This window comes from Nannospalax galili, unplaced genomic scaffold, assembly GCF_000622305.1.
Source record: "Nannospalax galili isolate Female #2095 unplaced genomic scaffold, S.galili_v1.0 scaffold566, whole genome shotgun sequence".
NCBI classification, from domain to species: Eukaryota; Metazoa; Chordata; class Mammalia; order Rodentia; family Spalacidae; genus Nannospalax; species Nannospalax galili.
This window is the reverse complement of record NW_008355811.1, coordinates 3,255,428-3,280,993: the sequence shown is the minus strand read 5'-3', so window position 1 is coordinate 3,280,993 and position 25,566 is coordinate 3,255,428. Positions and strand designations below refer to the sequence as shown.

Here is a 25,566-nt window from a genome sequence, read left to right as displayed (position 1 = left end):
GTGATTTAAAATCTATCAGCTGCTGTGTGGCTTGAGAGGAGACCCAGGATCTTCAGTAATTACTTATTCATGTACCTCCTTAAAAAAACAGCAAAATCAGTAGTTTAGGAATTAAGTCTTGCTGGGCATAGTGACACATGCCTATAATCTTGGCATTCAGGAGGCAGAGACAGGAAGACCATCTTGAGTTTGAGGCCAGCCCAGTCTATATAACACCACCCTGTCTGAAAAAAACAAAAGTATTTTTGAAGCAGCAGATGAGAGATCTACACTACTGACCCGTATCAAAGGGACTTGGCAATGGTAAGACTGGCTGAGGACCACGGAAATCACAAGATCCACGCACCATTTGCCACACTTTCATCGCCAAAGAGAATCCTCCTCCCATTCCTCCATGTAAGTGCTTGCTAATTTTAAAGAAAGCAGATCCTATGGTCTGTGGGGAGGAAGTAACAGCAAGTCAGAAGGCCAGCCAACAGAATGGCAACCACCTGGACTCTGCTCGCTCTATTTGCAGGTCTTTGTGAAGGAGGAAACATGGCTGGCTCAGGACTAGCAGGGACCTTTAATGAAAAGCCACATGCACAACCCTATACTTTTCCCCTCACCAGGCCCACTGCACAGGAGACACAGGATCACAGTAAGGCACTTACCAAGCTTGTCTGGGCAAAGGGAGGGAAAAACCAGTCTCGGCAACATCTAAGTTCAAGGAAGTCAGGACTGAGGCCCTAAACTCAACCTGCCTGTTTGTGGTGCCCTGGTGGTGGGCCCTGAGGCCTCCAGAGTCTGCCAGTGAACACACAGGTTTGGCTGGGTCAGGCCCTCCCGCTGGCTGGCCCTCCATCCGCCCTGGCTCGCTGGCGGTCATACTTCACGGAAACGATGAGGAACAGTAAGAGTGTGGCTCCCTGGATGGCAGCCAGCAGGAAGAAGTAGTAGTTGAGATAGCAGCTGTTGATGTTCCCTGAGGGAGAGAGATGGCCTGTGAGTGCAGCTCCCACAGACTGCAGGACAGCCAGCTTCCCCGCCGAGAAGCAGCCCCATAGCCATTCACCTCATCACCTGAGGAACATGAAGCGTTCTCTGAACAGGTAAACCATTAGTAGTGCCCAGAGGAAGCAAATTCTGTGGTAAGAAGTTTGCTCTGTTTTCTGACATACTTCAATCATGTTCTGTTTATTTAGAAAGACTTTTTCCTCCTGAGGTCTTTTTTTTTTTTTGGTCTTTTTGAGACAGGGTCTCCCTGTAGCCCCAGCTATCCTGGAACTCACTTATGTAGAGCAGGCTGGCCTCAAACTCACAGAGATCCGCCTGCCTCTGCCTCCCTAGTGCTGGGATTAAAGGCACGCGCCATCACGGCTGGCCCTCCTCCTGAGGTCTTTTTAAGCTGGGTTACTCTGAAACACCCTTCGCTCTCTAAACTCACACTCATTAGTATCAGATGTCTATCAGTCATGAGCAATGATATACTGCTTCTATGAGAATTCTGAGTCCACAGGTGAAGAGCAATGGTGTCCTACACTTCTCTTATGGGAGATATCTGTTGTACCTTCAACTTCTAACAGACCAAGCTTTATTCATTCAGCAAATTTAAACACTGTACCATTCCTCCTTCCCAGCTCTGTCCTGATCCCTAGTGATTATAGATGCACCCATATTCTGGAACCTGACTGTTCCACTACTACAAGGAACAAGCACTTGATGCTACTGTGAGAAGGTATGGCAAAGCATCAAGGATGTTATTTTATGAATCTTCCCATATTAAAGAGTCACTCCAGTGCTCAAAGCTAACAGGCCAAGTGGACTGTACAGTATGTTTGCCTCTGGGTGGCAACACTGTCAAACCCCAGAGCAGAAAGCACATCACAGCTTCACCAGTTCAGCCTCACTAGGGATTATGCAGATAATTTAAGGATGTAATCATCACCTAAAAAACAACTACCCTAACTGTCCTAGGCTTTTACAGAAAGAAAAACTACAGAGAACATGGATAAAAGAGGGAGATTGTGTTTCATCACAGACTGTGATGAAATGAGAAATGAGTGCACGTGCCACCAGAATGCCTTAACAGGAATGTCCACAACAGTTTCTTCACAAAAGCCCACACCAGATACACCAACATCCACCAGGGGCAGAATGAACAAGTTCACTATGACAGTCCTGTGATAAAAGAGCACTCAAAATCAAGACAGCACTACCAGGGAGCCTCCCTCAGATGTCCTGTGAGGACAGCCCAGACCTCAATGGGCTCCAAAACACATGAGAGAGCCCCTAGACAAATGCTGTGGGACCAGATGTGTCTTGCTGAAGGGCAGGGCAGTAGATAGCGATGAGAAGAGACAAGGCTCTGCATTCTGACCTGTACTTAAGCATGGGGCACCTGCTCAGGATCAGCACAGAGTGGTACAAGTGCCATTCCCACTTAGGCAACAGTGATGAGACAGAGCTTGCAGAAACCTGAGAGAATGAAACTGTGACAAGAGCCTGGGGTACCCTGCAAACTTCACAGTCCTGGTCTACCATGGAGCACTACATCAGCTCTGACCATCTGATCACCTGTAGGAGCGCTGACAGTACAGGATGAGGGACCAGGCTAGAGAGAAGGCCAGGTTGCCAATGGACCAGCAAGTGGGGTCACTGGCATAAAGGCTAGAATTCTTCAGGAGGGAGATACCACCTGATTTCCAGGTCAGCTGCCAGACAGCACCCTAAGGGTGAGTGGGTCTGTAATGAGGACATCCAAGTTATACCAGGGCCCAGGCCTCTGTACAGCACTGATCCAAACTCACTGATAGGAAAGTGAGAAGTTGCTGGGCTGTACTAGAGTGATACACTGAACACATGCTAAATGCAGACTTCAGAGAGGAGCACTTCGGAGGGTTTCCAGCAGCCTTTCAGAAATGAATGGTGGTGGATTGCCTAGATACCAAGTTAAGAAAACTAGTGAAGAGTGGATTAGGAGTACAAATAACCCAAACCAGGTAATTTTCTACCTCACAACGAAAGAAACCCATGATGCAGAATGTGTGCAGCATCTTAAGCCAAGCGTGGTGGCCCATGCCTATAATCCCAGCACTTGGGAGGCAGAGCCAGGAGGATCACAAATTGGAGGCCAACATGGACTACACAGCGAGTTTCAGGCTAGTCTGGGCTATGGAGCAAGACTGCAAGATCCTTTCTGAAAAATAAAGAACAAGGGGCTGGCAAGATGGCACAGCAACACTTCCTGCAAAAGCCCGATTACCTGAGTTTGATCCCCAGATCCTACAGTGGAGAGAACTGACTCCCACAAGTTGTCCTGACCTATACACACACACTAGCATGCACTTAATGTGCACACACAGAATAATAAATTTAAAATGTTTTAAATTAGAAATTAACTCAAATCCTGGTCTCTGTGATGAGCACTAAGAAGTTGGTCCTGTGCAGGCTGACTACATAGCACCATGGATAACACCCCACAGCTGCTACACTCCTGGAGGCTTAGACTAAAGACAAGGCCCAGACCTGCTGGCTGGTTTCCTGAGCCTGAAGCTGACAGGGCTTCTTTGCATGACTAGAGTCAGATAGGCACGTGAGGAGACAGTAGGGGCTAGGCTTATCCTAGACCTTCACAGGCCTAAACTCACCTGGAGGACACGGATTCCAACCCCAATCACAGAAGTGCTCTGGGTATCCCACAGCTTCCAGAACAAAATCCCTCGCTTTTTCAAAGGAATTTATAGCATAAAAAGTAGCTATGTGCTAGCCTTAGAGGAGATTCTGCACAACTCAATGTGAAAAAGAATCAGGTTGTCTCAAAGGTGACACATACCTCTCAAAAGGAAAAGAAAGGAAGTTCCAGTTCCCTGGGTCCCTTATAAAGCCACTGCAGAGTAGGAAGAAGGAAACTACCTGATGAGCAATTCTGTTAAATATCCAAGATGCCATCTCCAGGTACTAACTGTGAAATCCTTCCTGACTGATGAAGAGTGTTTACTGACAATAGAAAATCATAAGAAACTGGCAGAACAAAACTTTAAGCTCTGGTAAACAAAGGGAGCTGGCAGCACAGGCCTCTTCTTCACACCAGCCCTGAGGATGAGGGACTGCCGTCGAGAGAACAACAAGGGGATGTCATCCATCACTCATCACAAGAGACTCTTGGGACAGGCTGGCCCTTCCTCACATGCACGCCTAACAGCAGCCTGGAGCATCTTGGCTGCCCATCCTATGTCTGCAGAAGAAAAGAGGGCTGGTTCTTACCGAAGTCTGTGTGGCTGCTCATCCATCCAATGGCTTTGATGGACACCAGTGCCAACAGTCCTGAGCCCACAAAGGACCCAATGCCAGAGAAGAAGAAGAAGAGCCCCATGATGGCACTCTGCATGGACTTGGGGGCAGCTGAGTATGCAAACTCTAGACCTAGAGAAAAGGACAGAGAGGGTCACTTTGAGAAAGGGCATTCACACAGGTGGCTTTGCATCACTCTGCCTCACTCGGGCCTGAGAGCTGTCAGGAGGCATGTCACTGCTTTCTGCAAATCACACAGCTAGTTTGGGAAATCAATGGCTCTGAGCTGGCTCCTCATGCCCCAACCCACCATGAAAACTCTTAAAACATGTCATGAAAATAGCAATGCTCTCAAATTTAGAGCAAACGTTTGAATTCTTAAAAAATTTTTGTTCCAAGATAGGCAATTGGTGTCTCATACCTGTAATCCCAGTATTCAAGAGCCTGAGGCACAAAGATTACTTACTGCAAGTTTGAGGTTAGCCAGTGCTAATAGTCCTATCTCAAAAAGCCTAAACTTAGGGGAGAGAAAAAAAAGGTTCCTTCTTAAAAAGTCTGTTAAAGAAACAGAAGGTTTCCCATATTCTCAAGTAAAGGAGTTTGAAAATGAAGTCCATGCACTACAGTTTCAACAGTGCATCTATAAACTCTGATTCCCACAATGACCAGAAACCTGAGACACAGTCTCAACAGAAACCTGCCCCGCTGTATCGTATTCCCTTAGTAGTCATGATATAACTGCCCAGGTTTCTGAGGTGAGGACCCCAGCCTGTCCCCACCCCAACTAACTGAGCATCATCAGCACTTCTCCTGCTGCTCTAGCACCTAGCAGATGACCTACCCCAAGCCCTTTCTCCTGATGCTGCAGCCTTGTAACAGGACAGAGGACCGTGAGAACATCTTCTAAAAATTGCTCTGACCAGGTTCTTCAGCTCAGTCATACCCTGTAGAGGATTCTGCAGGAGACAGGCCAGTGGAAGCCTTTCCACAGCAGTTTTCCTCTTCCTCCCATGGCACCCACAGTAGGTCATGGACGCTCATGAAAATATCTAAGGAATACTGCTATTCTATCAATATAGGACAACCTCAGCCTGAGGAATACTGTTTATTTACTGACCCATGTTCTAGCCACATTTCCCCATCAGATACAAATCACCATGGTCTTGTCTCAGCACAGGGCAGGGTACAGTACAGACAAGCTCAGACACCGCTGGTGCTCACGAACCTTACCTGCTATACTTGCAAATATCTCGCTGATGCCAATGAGTACATATTGTGGGACCTGCCACCAGATGGGCAGGTCAGCAGCATGGTACACCACACCGCCGATGGTCTGGTTGATGATGATCCTCTCCCTCACAAGGTCCAGCCTTTTACTTTCCAGGATTCCTGGAAGTCAGAGTGGGTTAATGTAGCACTTACTCACTTACGTTTGCATTCAGGTAAAAATCTGCACTTGTGCCATAGGCATTATCAACATTTCTGCCAAAAGCAGGACAGAAGGGTGCCTGTAACAGTTCCCTGGTACAAGCTTGGGGACCTGTCAAATCCCCAGACCTCTTCTTCACAGGATTTCTGCAGCATCTTATGTAAAACAGATGTTCACTGTTTAACATAACCCCTGAGTATCTCTTGAGCCCAGTCTTTCATCTTTGAAACAGTGAGAGAATGCATGAGGATCTAATATTAGGTCACGGGGAGGAAGTGGTATAACTACCGGGTGCCTGTAAGCAGGTCTCAGAGAAACACCAGAAGTTCCCAAAGACAACACTACAGACAGGCATTCATTAACAGCCAAAAAAAATTGAAATAACCAACATGCAATCCTTGAAACAAATGGACCAAATTCTTTAACCAAAGCCTGAAACACTTGCCTCAGTTTAAAAAGCAAAATGAAACTGAACACTGGGTAAGACCCAAGTGAAGAAAGGCACACCGCAAAGATTATAAAGAGAGAGATGCAGGTCATGAGGTATCAGGCAAGCAGAATCAAAAAGAAGAAAAATACAACAAAACTATTGCGGGGAGAAAAGAAGTATTCAGAGCAACACTAACAAGCAGATGCCACTTAACAAGGTGTTAAGTAGCAATCTATCAACCCCCCTCCGTGCCCCCAAGATCAATGATCTCTGGACTCTACAGAAAGAGGTCTCACTAACAAAAGCAAAACTACAGACATGGTATCAGAGGTCAAGTTCTCCCAATTTACTTTCAGATCCCACATGGTGGAAGGGGAGAGCCCACTCAGGACCTCCACACGTGCTATTTCATGAGTACCCACACAAACAAATTTTAAAGAATAATAAAGTGAAAAAAGTTTCTGTTTTCACAAGAAACACAGAACAAAACAACAAACTACAGCATGCATCTGGTCAATGCTGTGACAACAGACAAACTCTCAGCATTAATATTTCAGGTGAACTCTTAGGGTTGGTATTTTTTGCACCATTAAACAAGAAAGAATAAAAATGAATTAATGTAACTCAACAAATGAGAAAGAAAAAAATTAAAAGCCAGGGTAACAGAAAGTAGCATTTTCTTCAAATGGAAAACAGCTGTAGTAAAAGAGTTTCAGTGCCTTGAAGAGAAAAGAATAGAGCAACAGTCAGGTGGGTATTTCAGAGAAACTCTCAGAAACATCCCAAAGTACACACCACTTTGAATGCCAAGAGTAAATGTGCATGAATCTAAAAATGAGGAAGGAAACAGACTTAGTTAAAAAGGCTATTTCTAGCTGGGCTTTAATCCCAGCACTCAGGAGGCAGAGGCAGGCGGATCTCTGTGAGTTCAAGGCCAGCCTGGTCTATACAGTGAGTTCCAGGCCAGCTGGTGCTACAGAGAGACCCTGTCTCAAAAAGACAAAAAAAAAGCAAACAAACAAAGTGATTCAAGATGTGCACAAAATTCAAGGAAGGCAAAAAAATTACCAAAGCACCTCTCAGAGATGTGGTGAGGCTCAGGTGACCTTTTAGGCAAATCTCTAGAACTACCCCAGCAGTCATGGCTCAATAAAACATTCTCCTGCTACAAAGAAAAGATGGGCGTGTTTACAGAGGACTTTCATGAAGAGTATAACCTGACACCAAATCCAATAAAATGCCCCCAGACCAATGCCAACTAGAAACAGATGCCTAGGTCGCACTGCAGATCAGACCAAACCATAGAGGCAAAGCCATCTTTCAACAAACTGGGTGTATTTCTGAAACATTGGAATATAGTGAGGTCTGGTGGTACAGGACTGTAATCTCAGCACTCAGGAGGCAGAGGCAGGAGTGACTGAGTTCCAGGCCAGCCAGGGCCACAGAGTGAGACCCTGCCCCCCAAATAAGTAACTATTTGGAATATATATATATACACACACCAAGAGGTTAATACAATCAGAAAAACAAAAGCTATTCGAAGGGGGGTGGGAAGTACTTTTCTCTAGACAGAGGAAGGATCATCTAGACTTCATCGGCCCTGCCAACACTGTGAGTGATGTGGAGTGAAGGTTAGATTTGGCACAAACCCCTTGTCTCCTTAAACAGAGAACTGTGCATCTGGGGAGCACTCTGACCAGCACTAGGCATAAGGAGGACGTCTGAAGAGATTTCTAGATATTCACTCACAACAGCCCAACAGAAGAGGCATAATTACCAGGGGGCAGGGGCAGGGGCAGGAAAAGAAAGGACATCATGTGAAGATAAAGAGGGATGTAGTACACAGACTAATACGGGACAACCTTGGCATAAACATACAGTATGTAAAGGACAGCATGCAAGAAACTGGGAGACATAAATACAAAGGAAAACAGAAAAAGTGGAAAAATGCTTTTAAGATATGGGTTAAAACTTAGAAAACCTTGCAAGAGTGATCTTTACATATTCATACACACGCACGCATGCACGCACACATGCTAAACCTACCCAAAGGAATATAAATGGTAATGATTTGGGGCAGAAATTTAGGCAGCACTAATGAGATATATATATATAGTCTATGAAGAATATTACCGTATATAAAATATGGTCTTTATAGACAATATTTTAACCCTTCAAGTGAGGAAAAAAAACCACCTGTCCTGGCAAGGGTGCTAGAGAGCAGAACTCTCACCCTTCACTCTGCCCTCTCCAGCTGTACAGTGTTCCAGGACAGTATGAGAACAGCTGCAGTGGCTGTTTGGCCAGTGAAACTGGGAAGGAATAGGCCCCATTTGCACCTACTGTTTTAAACGCCATGGCTTATATAAACAAGTTGCAAGCTTGCTATGGACCCCAAGGACCAATGGTGAATTCTTCTTTAATGAAAGCCGTGACCTTTCTCTCAGAAAAGACACTCAGGTGTCTGTGACTGCAGGTCAAGATGCTCAGACCAACTTTGGACCCAGGAGGGCCTCTGAACACAGCTGGATTAACAGACCATGGCAGGAATGCAAGTGAGAGCAGACAGCAAAGATGACGAGAGCCCCAAGAGGACAGGACAATGGGGCTGCCAGGACATCAGCAGAAACGGGAAGATACCCCACTGGGGCAACAGTCACTGTGACAGTGGGAACTGGAAACCTGAGCCCCAGGATGAAGGGCACAGGTGCCACTCTGACACATCAAATACTTCTCTAAAAGGCTGAAAGGACACGCACTGCACGCATACCCTGCATGTGAAGGGTGCACGTACTCGGAAGGCAGGATTCAGAGTACATGAACCTGCACCTTGCCACCACTCACTGAGAGACAGCGGAGACAAAACAGAGAGAAAGGAAACAAAGCACACAGCTGGGCATGGTGGCAAATGCCTGTAATGTCAGCACTTGGGCCTGCAGAAGGCCAGTCCCAGGTAAGCCTGGTGTGCTGAATAGCTTTAGTGTCAACTTGACACTACTGGGTTGAGGGAGCCTCTACTGGGGAATTACCTCCATTGGACTGTCCTGTGGCCATGTCTGTGGGGCATCTTCTTGATTACTGAGTGATGTGGGAAGGCCCAGCCCACTGTGGGTGGTGCCACCCCTGGGCAGGTGGTCCTGTATTGTATAAGAAAGCAGGTTGAGCAGGGGCCAGGGGAGCAAGCCAATAAGCAGCAGTCCTCCATGGCCTGTGCTCCAGCTCCTGCTTCCAGGTTTCTGCCCTGAGTTCCTACCTTGGGCTCCCTGATGAACTGTGACCCAGGAGATGTAAGCTGAATAAACCTTTCCTCCCCAAGTTGGTATTGGTCAGAATATTTTGTTATAGCAATGGAAAAACAAAGTAGAACACCTGGACTACATAGCAAGAACTTGTCTCAACACACACACACAATTTTTAAAGGGAAAAAAGGAAAACAAATGAACACATGTCCTTTTTCCTTAAGCTGACTTGAAACCACCCCCTGGACTGCCTGATTTACATCTGAGAACTTGGAGAAGAGCTGCCAGAGGCAGGCATGGTGCGAAGTGGAGCTTCCAGTGGGCCAGGGTATGAGTCTCAGGTCTCTACTCAGCCTGTGGACACCCCTAAATCCTCCTCCCTAGAACTGAGTGGCCTGGGCCTGTGTGCAACACAGACAGCTGTTTATATTGAATTTGAGCTGTGCTCAAGGCAACCAGGAGGTGCTCAGCTGCTTCTCAACTACTGACTCAGGGAAAACCTTCCCAGTACCTGACCACAGCTTTCTTTTAGAAAGACGTGCACGTACAAGGTGTTTTCAACAGTGAGGAGGCTACCCTATTCTGCCCAACTCTGGTCAGTGCTGGACTTCGTCCGCCATGTAATCTCTTGCACACTTTTTATTTTTTATTTTTTGGTCTTTTTGAGGCAGGGTCTCCCTGGAGCCCCAGCTGTCCTGGAACTCACTATGTAGACCCAGCTGGCCTTGAACTCACAGAGATCCACCTGCCTCTGCCTTCCAAGTGCTGGGATTAAAGATGCGCGCCACCCCTCTGCCTTCCAAGTGCTGGGATTAAAGGTGCGCGCCACTTTTTAAGAAGTCAGAAAAGATGGTGCCTGATGGAGACATCTCAAATCACTGAGAAATCTCAAATCACTGGTCTGACACCTGTTTCCTGCACAGACACACCCCAAATCCACAGAACACTCCACTCGGCTCTCAGGGCAGTCCTGAAAAGTGATTTGGCCACAATGAAACTAAAGGAGAGGAGGGTACAAAACCCAGCCCAGTAATCCACGAAAAAAGCCTCAGGAGGCCAAAAGCACTTCCCTTCCCAAGGGAGAAAAGGCATCTGATCAGAATGGCCCCAGGGCCCCATCCAGGGAGAAAGAGGGGCTTGGGAAAGAAAGCCAAGCCTCAGGCAGGCAAGGCAGAGAGACAGACTCTCGTCCTCCTACCCTGAACTGCTTCTGTCAGCACCCTGCTTCTGGAGCCAACAGCCCTGTTGGGACACAGTCCTCACATGCTCTGCTTATTTTCCTGGGTGCCACAGTTCTGAAAGAAAAACTCACAGCAAACACATAGTAAGCTTCACTCAGACCATCCCTCACCTTAATTATCTATTTGATCAAGAGGAAACAGAATAGTCTTCTTAAATGTTCCGCTTCGAGGGTATGGATTTCTTAAGCCCAGGGACTAATTTCTCTAAGCCTGTAAAGTACTCCAACAGTGTGTGGCTCTAACGGTAATGAAGGAAGCACTGTCTGAAACATCACCTCCCCTCAGCAGAGCTTGACACCACTCAGAAATCAGATTCTATCTCGCACATAGCTATGCTGTTTTACGGTTCAACGATTTCCAAATTCTGATGATGGCAGAAGGACCTAGGAAGCGGCTCTTCTCCCTGGTGTGTGGTATGAGAATCAGCTCTTCACAGATGGGGTTTTTCCTTGTTGAGGAGCAAGGAAGGTTTCAGGGGCCTCTAACAACTGAATAAAATCTTTCTCACACGGAAAATGCACACGAAGTTTTACATAAAACATCCCCAACTCTGGGACTACCCTAAAGCCTGCAAGAGCTGCGAGAATCAGGAGCCTCTGGCATAATCTCTTACTTGAGAACCACAGGATTCTCATAAAAACTACTATTCTACAATATATACCCTGAGTCTAATCTGCAGGCTAAGACAGTGTCTGTGATTTAACCCAAGGTACCATCAAGCAACTCTAGTTAGCTCTACAGGTAAAGATGAGTCCGGGAGAAAACATAACCTCTATAAAATGAGAGATCAGAAGAAGAAGAAACTTGAGTGGCTGAAACCAACAGTGTTTCCAGCACAGCACACCCACTGTTGCACTGTGTTACCCACAGCTGTAAATGTCAAGTCAGGGAGAGGGAGGCTCCAGGAGCCAAGCTGCTTACCTGCTGCAAAAGCTGAGCACATGACAAAGAACATCCCCACAGCGATCCTCTTCAGGGAGGATGGGAGCAAGCCATGTCTCCTGAGCACGGGGTCCACCAGCTTGTCCTTGAGCGGGATGAGCAGGAGAATCAGCACTGCATCAAACATGGTGAGCCAGGCTGCGGGGAACTGCATAGAGAGGGTGGTTAGGCTTGCAACAGGCTGCCCCAAGCTGCCCATGCAGGGACCCCAGTCTCTACCACGGGACCACCAAGACACTGCAGCTAGAGAGACACTGGCTCCCAATGGATGTGTGTGATTCTGTGCTAGGGGAGGGGCTGAATCTGGTGGAGTACTAATCAGTGAAAATAGCCTTAGTTAGCTTAATCAATCAGGAACTATTCTTGCCAATGGTGTCAATGGGCAAAGACTCAGTTTCAATGGCAGTGCCCGGCCCTGCTGTAGCCTGCAGGAGGGAGCCTGTGTATCACCTCAAGAGTTCTTACCGTGTGGTGGGTGGTGGTAATACTTGAGATTTCTGGAATCTTCAAATGAAGACTCTGTAATACATATGTGGTCTGCATCTGAATGAAGAAAGCAGATAGTACACATGAACCTGCTATGTTTCTCCGAGACTAGCATGTGCCCTCCCCGCCACTAGCTGGCAAGGCTCAGCAACAGGTCTCACAATCAGATGAAGGCTAGAGTTTAAAAACAGACATGGCAATTATTGGGTCACCATAAAGTCTCTTTGGACAGGAACTGTCAGTCAGTCAAATAAGAAGCTAGAAGGGTCCAAATGCCCAGATGTGCACCAACTCTTAGCTGCTTCTTGGGAAAGGCTTTCTAAATGCAAAGCAGCACGGGCCACACAACTGGAGGATGGCTGTCTGTGCCACTCACTTGGAAGTACACTGTCCAGTAAGGAATCAGAGCCAAGAACACAGGCACGATCTTGACCAGGGCTTTCATGTCTTCCACTTTGTCTTCTGTGAACGGCCCTCCGCGCGACATCTTACATGAATCAAACAGACTGTGTTTAGAAGATTGCTGAAAGACTCCAATGCCTTCACTTTGGGAGACAAAATGAAGGAATTAGTTTTCTTCCACCCCCAGTGACAATACTCTGGTATCAAGCTACATTTGGGGACAGAAAAGCGGCTCTCCTCTCCTCACTCATCTGCTTTAATTCCTTCTATAGCTAACTATACACGCCACATATAGCTCCCAAAATTGTTTCTAAAAGTAGCAAAATGTACCCAAGTGGCTGGCCACAGGACTTCTGAACAGTGCAGCTTTGTCTACTATACCCACCTCAAACCCATGTAGCCTCATGGCACATCTGCAACACCTCAGCCCTGGACTGTTTGGACTTCTAGTCAGCTACCTCATGACCATCAAAGCAGACAGCAACCCCATGTTTTGTGCAACCACACTAGATCATCATACATGCAGCCACTGGGGTGACATGGAGGGTACTTTGCTGGCAGGGATGGCCAAGTCTGCCTCTGGCAGGAAAAGAATAGCCCAGATGGACTACACTGGCCGCCACAGCAAGGTGATGGGGAACAGGAAGTGATTGGTGAGCCGGCACTCACCAATGATCTTGAGCACAAGCCTAGAAAGTATAAAAGGCTCTTACTGGCCCATTTCAAAGAGGAAGTTAAGGCACAGACTAACTCCGTCAAGTTCCCAAAGCTACAGAGTTGAGGCCAGAACTGGAGCTCAGCAGTCTTGGCTTTGCAGCTGTGGTCCTGGCTACCCATAACCTCTCCTACATCTGTGGGTCACAGGCCCTGCCTCTCAGTCTCAGCTGCCCCCAGCTTTACAAAATGCGTGCATTCTCTGGGCAGCAGCAAGGTCTTCCCCAGCTCCCCACAGTAACCAAGGAGCTCCTCTAGGGCCCACAGGGAACTGTACACTGCTGTCCAAAGGCCAACAGGAGACACTTAACCATCACTGAGATCATTCTGATTCCAGACTGGGGAACAGCACTGTCTGAATTCTAGTTACCCACTCAGGTCCTTTCACTAAGCTGTTGCAATGTCAATTACTCTTATCTTACAAAGCTGACACTTTCCTGCACATTCCAAGTGAGGAAAGATCAATAAACTAAAAATTATAACCTAATACTTTAGCCAAGTTTTTATGAAGTAAAATTGACTCACATATTTACTGAATACTGTTACAAGCACAGTACTGCTGTAACTGGGTACTGAGTATACTGAGTTCCTGTCCTTATAAAGCTTAGAATAGTGGGGGGAAATGAACATTAAATTCCAAAGATAATATTCATACTTTACTTGAAAACATTCCTAACTTCTTCAGGCTCCTACTCTCTTTTAGAAAGGAACCTGAGTCCTTGTGTACCTGACACTGGCAGTGTCTCACATATCCCACCAATAATGCATCTCTCTGAAACACATCAATGTCAAGTACCAAACCCCTTCTACATCGAAGCTACTCACAGACCAACTCTCTGTTGCTACTCATCCTTAAAGCCTCCTTGTTACCAGGCAAGGTGGCCCACACATGCAATCCCAATCCTGGGAGGCTGAGACCAGACAGAGAAAGAGGAATTCAAGTTCATTCACAGCTACATGGAAAGTTCAAGGCCAGCTTAGGCTACGTGAGACATTACCTCAGAAAAGAAAAAAGAACAAAGACTCCTTGTTCCTCTGTATGGGTAGCACTCTACTCTGCAGCATAACACAACACTACAGTCACAAAATACATGAACAGAGAAGAGCCCACAAAGTCTGTGACTCTGTCTTCCTGTGCCTATGTGTCCAGGCTCTCAGAGGCTGGGCACACAGGTGTGGGTCACTCTTGGATAGGAAGGACCCTGTCATAGATTCCACTCATACTCCACAGAGCTCTTGGGCCAGTTCCACTCCAGTATAATGACGTGAACTAACAGACTCTTCTAAAATCAGCACTATATCACCTTCCAGATATATCCACCTAGGCCAGTGGGACTGTGCCAGGCACATGGAATTGGTATGTGGCACTTCCCAGGCTCCTCAAGCCCAATCCAGGTACCCTACCCCGAACCCAGTAGCCCAGTGGCAGGCTCCACTGGATACCTGAAATCTGTTGAAGGCATTGTTGCACACTTGCTGTATTGAGGCCTCACAACAATCCTATGGACCTTCCCCTGGGCAAAGTAGAAAGCCAGGAATCTCAAGGTCTTTAACCAGCCAAGGACTCAAAGCAAGTCCATAGGAACCATTTCACAATTCCCTTTAGACTATCGACTTTTCAGCCCTTTTTTCTTACTTTTGACCAAAAAGATGTCTAAAGCCGAACCTGAAGGGAAATCAGTTTGCTAAGTCTCTCCAAATTCCCTTCACGTGCCACATGTAAATTGAAACCACAAATGACCTAAAAGTGATGCTGGTCCTTTGCCAAAAAGTCTCTCAGGAACCAGAGGCACACCAGGACATCAGTTGTCTCAAAGGGCTGTACTATGACAATAGCTATACGATCTAGATCACAAACAGCCAGGATTTCTAACACTGGCCAAAGTAAGACCCTAGCAAACACCAGTGTTGGCTTAAGCAGGCATCTTCCAGATCTGAAAAGTTCCTTAATATTTGCCCCACTCTGAACAACGTCTGAAGCCTGCCATAGCCAGCAGCCCTTCCAGCAGGTCCACAGGAGAGGCCAGGACACAGGTGCACCAACCAGCAGCTGAGTTACCAGCACAACTTTCTGTACCTTCAGTCTGCCACACACAGAGGCTCCCAATACAGGAATGACAGACACAGACAAGCACAAGGAGGGGATGCACACCTGCCTGCAGAACATTCTAGCAACCGGAACCATCCAGCAGGAAGCCCTGAGGTCAAGGGCCCATTTCTGGTAAGTGATTACTAGGAAGCCTTAGGGTGACCAAAGAATACAGAGGCGCTGACCTCAAAGGCCCAAGGGGCTTCACTGGGATAGAGCACTCTACACCTGAGTGCCTGGTGGTTACACCACTGCAGTGTGTAAGTCACACTTCGAGAGGTCAAGACCAGTTCACTCCACACAAAGCAGCCCGCAGTAAGTAACACAGAATCATCTGCGGCTCTATTCAAGTCAGGTTCTACACTCCATCAAACTGCACAGAACAGGAACAGTTATCGTCAGCCAGGGATATGGGGGCTCACGGAACACGGCAATTTCTAATGCTCCCAGGTCCTTGGACTTTCAACACTAAAGCTGGGCAAGCCCCATGCAAGTAAGGGCAAACTGGGTCCTCTAAACGCACCTCTGCTTGTGTGACCCTCTGTCACAGAGTAGCTGCCATGGCTGGATGAAGGATGCAACTTCCTTTAGGTACCAACAACATCTACTCACGTTCCCACTGATGTACTTCAAGGCTGTAAAACTGAAGTGCTATGTCTAAAGCACACACCCGTCTCTGCTGCCCTCCATAGATCTCAGCTTCACAACCTGCCGCCCAGGAACCAGCAGTCCCCATCCCTGCTGGCACTGAGAAAGCTGGGCATGGAGGACCAAGCTTGGGCTCTGAGATTCTAATGAGCTTATTACACACCTGCTGGAAGCTAGCTTGGAGACCAAACATGTGCTCATGACACAAGTGGCACACCCCAGACTTCAGCTGGTATCTTATCTGAGGGGAGTTAAAGAAAAAGCTGTGTTACTCACCCGGGCCGCCGCTGCCGACCTCTCTGGGAGCAGCAGCTGTAGGTCAGTATCCTGAACATGTCTGTGAAGGCACTGCCATCCGGGGGCTTTGTGATAAAGACACGCTGGGCACAGAGGAAGACCAGGAAAGCAACAGCTACACAGACAGTGGGGATGAGGTAGCCAGCTATAAAGTTTACATTCTGCTGAACGTAGGCAATGCCCCCTAAGGACAGAATGGCTCCCAAGTTGATGCTCCAATAAAACCAATTGAAAAACCTCCGAGTGGCTTCCGGACCTCGATCTTTGACCTAAAATAACAGGGATAATAAACATACATGAGAACATGGAATCCTCTTGAATTTTAATTTACCCTCTACATGTGACAAGCTTTAGTGTTTTTAATACTTAATAACCTCCTAATCACCCACAGCAGGTGAACTATAAGCACCTGCCACTGCACCTAGCACCTGATTATCCGCACAGGGAGGGCAGATACAACCAGCTGCCTCAAACCCCTACCCTCAATAGCTTGTAACACAGAGAAAAGGCTGTTTACAGACGCATTCAAGTGCCCCCTTACAGAAACTATTCTACATCTAATCACTGCCGATCAAGGGGATTCGCCTACAAGTCCCAGTGTCCAAAGAATGCAAACCTTGAAACATGAGAAGTATGAAGCCAACAATGATCCTTAAAATAGATTCCAGGACCCATAGCCCAGCCCCTCAGAATCACAATCTTGGATTAAGTCAGACGCCTGCATGTTAAACACCCATTCAGGTTGCTGTTGCTTCTGGTAAGTCTCAGTACCATTACTAGAGAGTGCCAAGCCTTGCTAAACAAGTGCCACGAAGTCCCTGGCAAACAGGCTCTGGTCCCAAAGAGTCACGGCAGAGGTAACTTTGTTCAGAGACACCACTCCTACTGCCCCAGAGGACTGGAGACTTTAGTAATCCTGCAACAAAGATGCAAGTACAGTCCACAGCTATAGCTACAAGCTAACTTTACATTAGAAAGGTCATTAAGATGGCACACACCTGTAATCCCAGTACTTGGGAGGCAGAGGCCAGCATCATGAGCTAGAGGCTGGCCTGGGCTATACAAAAGATCCTGTCTCAAAACACTTAATAAACCAAACCAAAGCTATCAATGCACTTAGGAAAAACTAAAAAACCAGTGACTTCTGGATCTGAACATAGGCCCAGAGCTACTGCCCTTACCTTCAAGTATGGGCTTTAGGTCAGCTGCCTTTCATAGCCAGGTCTGACATTCTGAAATTCTTTTATGAATGAGACTAAGAACCCTCTATGGGGTGTTCTTTCTTCCTTGTATCACTAGGGCCTCCTTCCCACCTGTACTTTTCATTCTACATGGACACCCCCTAGGGATGGGCTGTGTCTTAGTCAGAGCTGTTCTAGACAGTATCATTTCACAAACTATTTTGTCTTTTTATTTTTTGATCTTTTTGAGACAGGGTCTCCCTGTAGCCCCAGGTGGCCGGAACTCAGTATGTAAACAGAGATCCACCTGCTTCTGCCTAGTTACCCAGGCTGGCCTCAAACTCCTGGGTTCAAGCAATACCCCGCCTCAGCCTCTGGAGCATTAGGAACATGGCCAGCATGTGACAAGAAACACTGGCTGAAACAATGAAATGTGCTGGGTCCTTCCCTTACCATAGTAGGATCACACACACCTTCCCTCCTTGTAAGCACGCTCACCTTCAAATGTAGCAAGGAAACAACTGATACTCAACTGGCCTGGCAGAATCTTAACCTGAAAGTCCAGCCATCCTTACTTCCTTTGTCCACTCGATGATCAACTGATTTCATTCTTCAAGAATTATAAACCAAAACTACTTAATGAACAGAAGGCTACACCCAGGACCTTAGCAACCACACCAGCCATTTTCATATGACGGGGAACTGCAACAGGAACTGCTAAACTGGGTTGTCACATGCCTTGGCCCTTGGCCTGGGGCCACAACTCTCCATGACCAGTCCTATGACTTCACCATGTGGCCTGCCAAGGCTGAGCAAGATTTCCACATGACTGCTCCAAAGATACTACCAAAACCAACCCGAGGAAGTTAAGCTTAAAGTTAGACTAGAGTACAGTAGTTAACTAGCTGGCTGCCTTGGGAAAACGCCTTAAAATGCACAGGACTGCAACTTATCCCCACTAGGAAAGAATTCAGTCAGGTGTTGTGGCACATGCTGCAATGTAATCCCAGCACTCAGAACTTCTCTGGCTGAAGAGAAGAATCCCTCCAAGTTCAAGAGCAGGCTACAAAGTGCATTCAAGACCGAGAGATCTGACTGAAAACCAACCAACAGACCACAAAAGGAGCATTGTTTGCTCAGTCTGTCTGTACAGTGGGTTCTTCCTCTTTTAGGTCACTATTTTTTTTTTTCCATTTCTTTTGAGACAGGGTCTCAGGTAACCCAGAGTGGGCTCCAACTCACTATCCAGTTGAGGCTGGCTTTAAACTCCTGATCCTCATGCCCCTGCCTTCCAAGTACTGGAATTACAGGCAAGTGCCCAGCACTCTGATCACTATTTCAAATATTCAGTTACCCACCAAGAATGATCATGACCTTTGACCACTAGAAACAAGGGAGAAGATAAGAAGCTGGCGAAATTCACTCCAAAATCCTCCATCCTTAGAACAGACTCACAGCCTATACATTTACTTTTAAAGGCTATCCAGAGCTGGGTGAGACTGAGGCCAGCCTGGTATACACAGCACGTTCCAGCCCAGCTGGGACTACAGGAAGACCCTGTTTCAAAAAGACCAATAAACAAACAAACAGTCATCCAGTGCTCCTAGTCAAAGCCACAAGTCTGGCCTCTCCCCCACATGAGAGGGACCTGAGGGCACTATATGTGGGGATAAAGAGGCACTAGCTAGAGACATAGAAGGACCTCACACCAACACATTTCCTCCAGATAAGAAGGGCCTGAAAGACATATGCAGAGAACAGCAGCCACAGCACACTTCCAGAGATCCAGTCCCACCCAAACAGTCAGCATATTGGGGAGGAGGGAGGTTGTGAAATCTCCCTTAAGGGACAGTCAAGATGCAAAAGAGTACAAACACCCTCTATAAGGATAGCAGTTCCCTTTCAAACTTTCCCCATCGAGATGTAAATACATGCTATAAAACGGTCCTGCTGAGCAGCATTTGGCCAATAGACTCTTGTATCCATTGAGCTGTGCATAGGTCACTGCCCCAAAGTCTACCACACTTCCGTGTAGTAGTGACTGGCCCATGAGCTATCACCACCAGCCACTGACCTAAACCTGTAGTCCCAGTGCATCTGCCTGTGTGGAAAAGCAAGGAAGACATGTCTGGCCTCCTTCACTTATCATGATGCTCTCAGTGCCCACTTGTACCTAACTTCTTTGTTGGGGCTGAACAGTATCTCACTGGTGGATGGATTACATTTCGCTCAGCCTTTCTTCAGTTGAAATAGATGCACCATACTTTTTTCACTTAAAAATTTTCAAACTTACAGAAAAGTTCAAAGAAATCACAAAATAAACCCTTCTCATATCTTTAGCTATATTTTTTCTCCTAAAAATATAAAATCCTGGGCCAGTAAGATGGCTCAGTATGTAAAGGCACTTGTCACCAAGCTGGATGACCTGAATTTGATCCCCAGAGCCCACAGGAGAAAACCCACTTCTGCAAGTTGTCCTCTGACCACCACACGCTTGCTGTAGCATGTGTATGTGTACACGCAAACAAACAAAATAAGTATTTAAAGAGAGAAAGCTGACATCATATATGTGTGTATGCCATCTAATGTGCAGTCCAAAGTCAAATTATCCCAAGCGCTCCTCAAAACAATGGCTTTAAAAGAACTGGGTTGGGTAACATACACATGAAATCTCTGCACTCAAGAGGCAAAGGCAGGAGGATCATCACAAGTTTGCAGCCAGCCTGGGCTATATAGGAAATTCTAGGCTAACCTGGGTTACAGAGAAAGACCCTGCCTCAACAAAACAAACTGGAAACTGGGAATGGTGACACATGCCTCTAACAGCAGCATTCAGGAGGCTGAGACACATGCATGGCAAGTTCTAGGCCAGACTGGGCTACTTAGTAAGACTGAAGACATCATGTAAAATCCTGGGTCAAAAAAAAAAAAAAAGGCTAAATGTGGTGGAACACAGCAATAATTCCAGATTTCGGAGGCAAGAGGATTTGGTGTTCAAGGTCATCTTCAACTAGTGAATTCATGGCCAGCCTGAGCTACATGAGTCCCTGTCTCAAAAACAAAACAAGTACTCTGGGTTAGGTCCACAGGCAGTTGCCACATCTCCTAGCAGCTCCGGTGGCTGCTGAGAACTGAGGGGGTGTGAGGGGAATCAGTCTTGAACTAGTTCTCAAGATGTAACATGGGCACTTTGCAATGGGCACATCACAGTACAGGATGCTAACAAATGTTGCTTGATACACTTTGGCTCAGATGTGAGGCTACTGCATGCTACTACTGCATATACAAAGATTTCTGTATATGCAGTTTAATTTCAGATACTTTTAGTATTTTCCTACTACCCACCATGTCTCACATTTGAGTACCAACTTAGTACATCTTTGGATTGTATCATGTTGTACAAGCAAGTACATTCATTAGTATGCAAATTTGCTTTTATCTTTAATGAGTGGTAAGATTATATGTATACCAAAGAACTGTTTTCAAATAAATTTCTCTATGAAACCCAGCACTCAGGAGGCAGAGGCAAGTGGATCTCTGTGAGATCAAGGCCAGCCTGGTCTACACAGCGACTTGCAGGCCAACTGGGTGTACAGGGAGATCCTGTCTCAAAATAAAATAAACACATTTATTTTCTATACAAATATTTATAAATGTAAGTATAAAATAAAATGAATTTATGATTTATTATCAGTAAATGCTTAATTTGGACACCTATTTTATATGACCAGGGTCACATCAACATTTCTCAAGCAAAAAGGGTTTTCAGGGGCTGGAGATGGCTCAGGAGTTAACAGCATCTACTGCTCTTTCCATAGGACCTGAGTTTAGTTCTTAGCACCCATGCTGGGTCACTTAAACTGACTGTAACTCCAACCCCAGGGGCTCCAACGCCTTCTTCTGGCCTCCATGGGCACCTGCACTCAAGTCACATGCATACACACACACACCTTTAAAAACTAAAGAATTTAAGGGGTATAAGTAGAAAAAGTTTAAGAAGACTTACTGTACTCTAACAATGCAACATGGGGCCTGCAATGTATGCAGTGAGAAGCATGCCATAACTACCCACAATCCCTTGTGCAGTGTGACCAGTCCTAAAAGACAGAGTGAATGTGCTTCTGGCCCTGGTCCTCACTCGGCACCAATGGCACAGAAGCCAATGCTGTGAGTCTGGGCCTGAAGCCATCATGAAATGCATGTGTCCACCTCAAATCCACCCAGTAGGTAAAGCCTATGTTAAAGTGGAACTGAGTCAGGTGTGGTGGCACCTACCTTTAGTCCCAGCACTCAGGAGGCAGGTGCAGGAAGATCTCTATGAGATCAAGGCCAGCCTGGTCTACGTAAGAGTATTCTAGGCCAGCTGGGCCTACAGGGAGGCCCTGTCTCAGAAACAAAAAAAGAAAAGTGAACTAAAATAAAGCTGGCCTGACTGCTCATGACCTACAGGGCAAGAATGTGATCGCTCCCCTGTTCTGTCTGCTCGCTCAATTTGGAAACGGAGTAAAGACCTGTGTGCAGCTGAAAGCATTCCCCTCATATGAAGAACACCTTGCAGAATTACCAGCACTAAGCAACTGTTACCTTTCCCATTTGTTTATATCTTTTACTTGTTAGCTTTTACTGTTAAGACTTGGTCTTACTCTGTAGCACACCATGCAGTCCAGGCTGGCCTTGAAATTTTGGCAGTCCTTCTGCTTCAGCCACTTGGGTGCTGAAATTATAGCACTTTTAATGCAATTGAGAGATGTCACCTCACTGTAATGGTCAACTTTATACATACCTTAAAGCAGACTCAAGGCTTTTGAATCCTGGCCCAGAACCCTATTTGCTGGGCCACTTTGAACAAATGTTTTAACCTGAGGGGCTTCAATTTCCTATCTGGTCATATAGAACTCACTCTATTATATTAACAGAGGTGTCACATGCACTAAACCAGGACTTGGTTCTGATGCACAAAGCTCTCAGACCATCTGTGAGGAGGAGCCCACAGGGCTGTTCAGTGCTAAGACCTAGGGCTTGCCTTCCCTGCAGCTCACACACAACTGGCCAGCATTCCCTCCCTCCCTCCCTACTCCCACAGTATCTGAGTCCAGTCCTTCACCCAAGGCTAGGGCCTCCACTCTAGGCCATACTTTTCTCCTGAAACCAGCTGCTGAGCGGAGAACCCAGCTGCCATACAACCCAGTCTACAGCAGGCATCTGCAATCTTTCTGAGAAGGGACAAAATGTGCTAGGTTTTATGAGGCATTTGGCCTGTGACTTCTCAATTCTGCAAGTCTGAGGGAAGGAAGCTGTCTCAGCAGAGGGAAGAGCAGTGAGCAGGAATGGGCAACTTTGTAAGGAATCCTCCATGAAGCCTGAAACTCAAATTCCACATAATATTCACTTGTTACAGAATTATTTGTTGGGGGCTGGAGAGATGGCTCAGCAGTTGAGCACTGACTGCACTTGCCAAGGACCTGGGTTTGAGTCCAAGCACCCACATGGCAGCTAGCTAACAACCATCTGTAACTCCAGTTCCAGGGGATCCGACGCCTTCTTCTGACCTCCGAGAGCATTGCACTCACACACCTGTGGGCAATACACTCATACACATAAAATTATTTAAAAAGAAACAACAAAATACTCTATTTGCATCCAACCACTTAAAAATGTAAGAGCCATTCTCAGCCTGTGAGACCAGACATGGCACTGAGGTCACTTGCAGATCACTTCATTCCCCTGAAGCTCCAACTCCTCCTGCATCTCTTGGTGCTGGTGGTTCAGAGCAACATGCCAACTTCTTTTTACCTGGACTTTAAAACATCTTTAGAAGAAGGAAGATGGATTCTAAGTATTTTCCACAAGTTTGTGGGAAAGCTACAAGACAGGGGCTTCTCGTGCTCCCTGACATGTCTGTGCGCCTGTCCATCCACCAAACCGCCAACAACTTTCCCCTTTCCATCTTTCAAATGTCAGTTCAACTAACCCTCCAATAAAAAGCCCCTTCTCTTCAACACCACCCCGCCCATTACTTCATGTGGAAATCCCAGGCCAGAGGATGGGGATGGTTCCCTCTCCCTCCCTCCAGTCCCAACCAGATGCAAGGACAGATATGGCTGCAGGTGAGATGGGCGACAGCTCCCCCACCATCAGTCCTGAACCTGGGACAAGGTATGGTGTAGGTGTTCCTGGGCTTTCAGCACCAGAAAGCTCTCCTGGATCAAGGGGAGCCTTGCTCTCCCTTCCAACCTGCAGCAGATGCTGGGGCACATAGACTGCCTCTCCATACAAGACGTTTCCTCTGGGATTCTTCTCCCTCCCCTCTGGTCCCTATGCAGGATCAAGGGCGAGTGAGGGTGCGCTTCTTCCTTGGGCTAGAAGGGGAGTTTCCCCAGGGAAAAGGGCTCTTCTCTCTCCCCTCGACCTCACTCTACCTGCAAGAAGTGAGGTGGGGGTGCCTGGTTGCAGGACTTTGGGGGTAGGGAGGGTGCTTTCCCATCAGTCACAGTGCAAGTATCGTTGGTTCGGGAGTTGGGGAGTGTGGCTTTACTCTCCATCAGAGGAGAGGACAGGAGGCAAAGTCAGGTACAGGGGGAGGTTCTGGCAGATGAGAAGAGGCATGGGGTAGAGTATGGGGATGGCCCTCCGTCTTTCGAAACAGTCGCACACTGGGTGCAAAGTCAGGAGCAAGAGAGGTGGGTGGGCAGTGGACGACTCTCAGGCTTTCCCATCAGAAGTATGCCGGGTTGAAGGGCAAGTATTGGCTCAAGTGGGTGGGGCAGGGTACAGGGCGACTCCCTGTCTTTCCCAATAGTCGCATACTAGATGCAAAGACAGGTGTAGGTGCAGGTGGGCGGGGTGCCCGGCTCTCTGCAGGCGACCACCCGCTCCAGTCCCGCCGCAGGTGCAGACGCATCGGGGGCGGGGCCGGCTCACCTGGTCCGCGCCGAAAGGCGTGATGTTGGCCTTGACGGTGGCCACGCCGAGGCCCACGAGCACCAGCCCCAGGAAGGTGGCAGGAGCGCAGTGCCGCGCGGCAGCGTCGGGACACACGGCCGTGCCGTTGGGGAAGGGCGCCGAGCAGTTGCGCACGCGTTCGGGGCGCGGGTACCCGCAGAGCTTGGCGCGCGAGGGGGACGCGGCCAGCAGCGGGAAAACCAGCATGCCCAGCAGGTAGAGCGCCAGGCTGAGCAGGATGGCGCGCGCCCGGCCGAGCCGTGCGTCGGCCAACCAGCCCCCGAACGGCGAGCCCAGGTAGGTGAGACCCATGAAGAGCAGCAGCGCCTGGCTGGCCTGCGCGCCCTCCCAGCGGAACGACGCGCCATTCAGGAACAGCACCAGGTTGGCCGTGACGCCGTAGAACGCCGCGCGCTCCAGCAGCTCGGTCAGCAGCACCGCCCCGCACGCCGCGCGCCGGCCCGCGAACGTCCCTGCCGCCGCCGCCGCCGCCCGCCGCCCGCCTAGCAGCGGCGCCCGCTCGCCCGCCGCGCCCTCCATTCGCCGCTCACCACTCGCTCCCGGAGGCCGGGTGCCCAGCTCTCGCGAGACTGTTCTCTCTAGGCTTCCCTATTGGGCCGGCTGCTCTGCCCTTGGGACTTCCGGTCCCGCCCCGGAACTCGGAGGTCCCAGCGCTTGGAGCCTTGGAGGTGCTGGGGGTCTGGAGGAGAGTGGTGGTTCCTTGCGGCGTGGTTTCCACTGAGAAACGCGAGCCCGGCCCTCCAAGAGTCTCTCTCCAGGCCTGTGAGCTGAGCCAGGCGTGGTGGTCTCAGTAACTCCCCTTCCCCTCTTGCTATCTTCTCAGGGCACTGGAGTAGATGCTAAGCCTTCTTACTGACAGTCTGGCATTTTCTCCATACCCCCTTGCATTGTCTCTATACGTCTCCTCTTTATTTTCTCTCACCCCACCCGCCATCCCGTGCAGCCGCCCAACCTGCCCCCTTGATCTCTTAACTCCTAAAGCATTACTTTTCCATCTCCCTCCTCACTGCATCCCAGATACCCAGCTTATCTCCCCTTGTGACCCAATGAAATTGTCCTCGGGTTTTTTTTTTTCTGAGTCTACTTGTAAATACTTTTTTCAACAAGACGAGAAGAGTCTGCAAAAGGGATGGACTGCCCCAGCCACATTTACTCAGAGAGGCGGAAAAATAGACCTCTCAAGTGCCAATCCAGAGCCGCATGTCCACGGGAACAGTAGAACTCCAGCTTAAA

The 25,566-nt window shown here is 47.9% G+C and overlaps 1 protein-coding gene across 1 annotated transcript; it reads right to left on the bottom strand.

The window, feature by feature from the left end:
- Positions 1 to 815: 815 nt before the first annotated feature.
- Positions 816 to 24,852, bottom strand: Slc15a4 (solute carrier family 15 member 4). Its single transcript, XM_008853785.3, has 8 exons — positions 24,292 to 24,852; positions 16,169 to 16,458; positions 12,416 to 12,584; positions 12,019 to 12,096; positions 11,533 to 11,701; positions 5,503 to 5,661; positions 4,246 to 4,404; positions 816 to 964 (listed from the first exon to the last, which is right to left on the bottom strand). The coding sequence occupies exons 1-8, from the start codon at positions 24,850 to 24,852 to the stop codon at positions 816 to 818; spliced, it is 1,734 nt and encodes a 577-aa protein (XP_008852007.1).
- Positions 24,853 to 25,566: the final 714 nt, after the last annotated feature.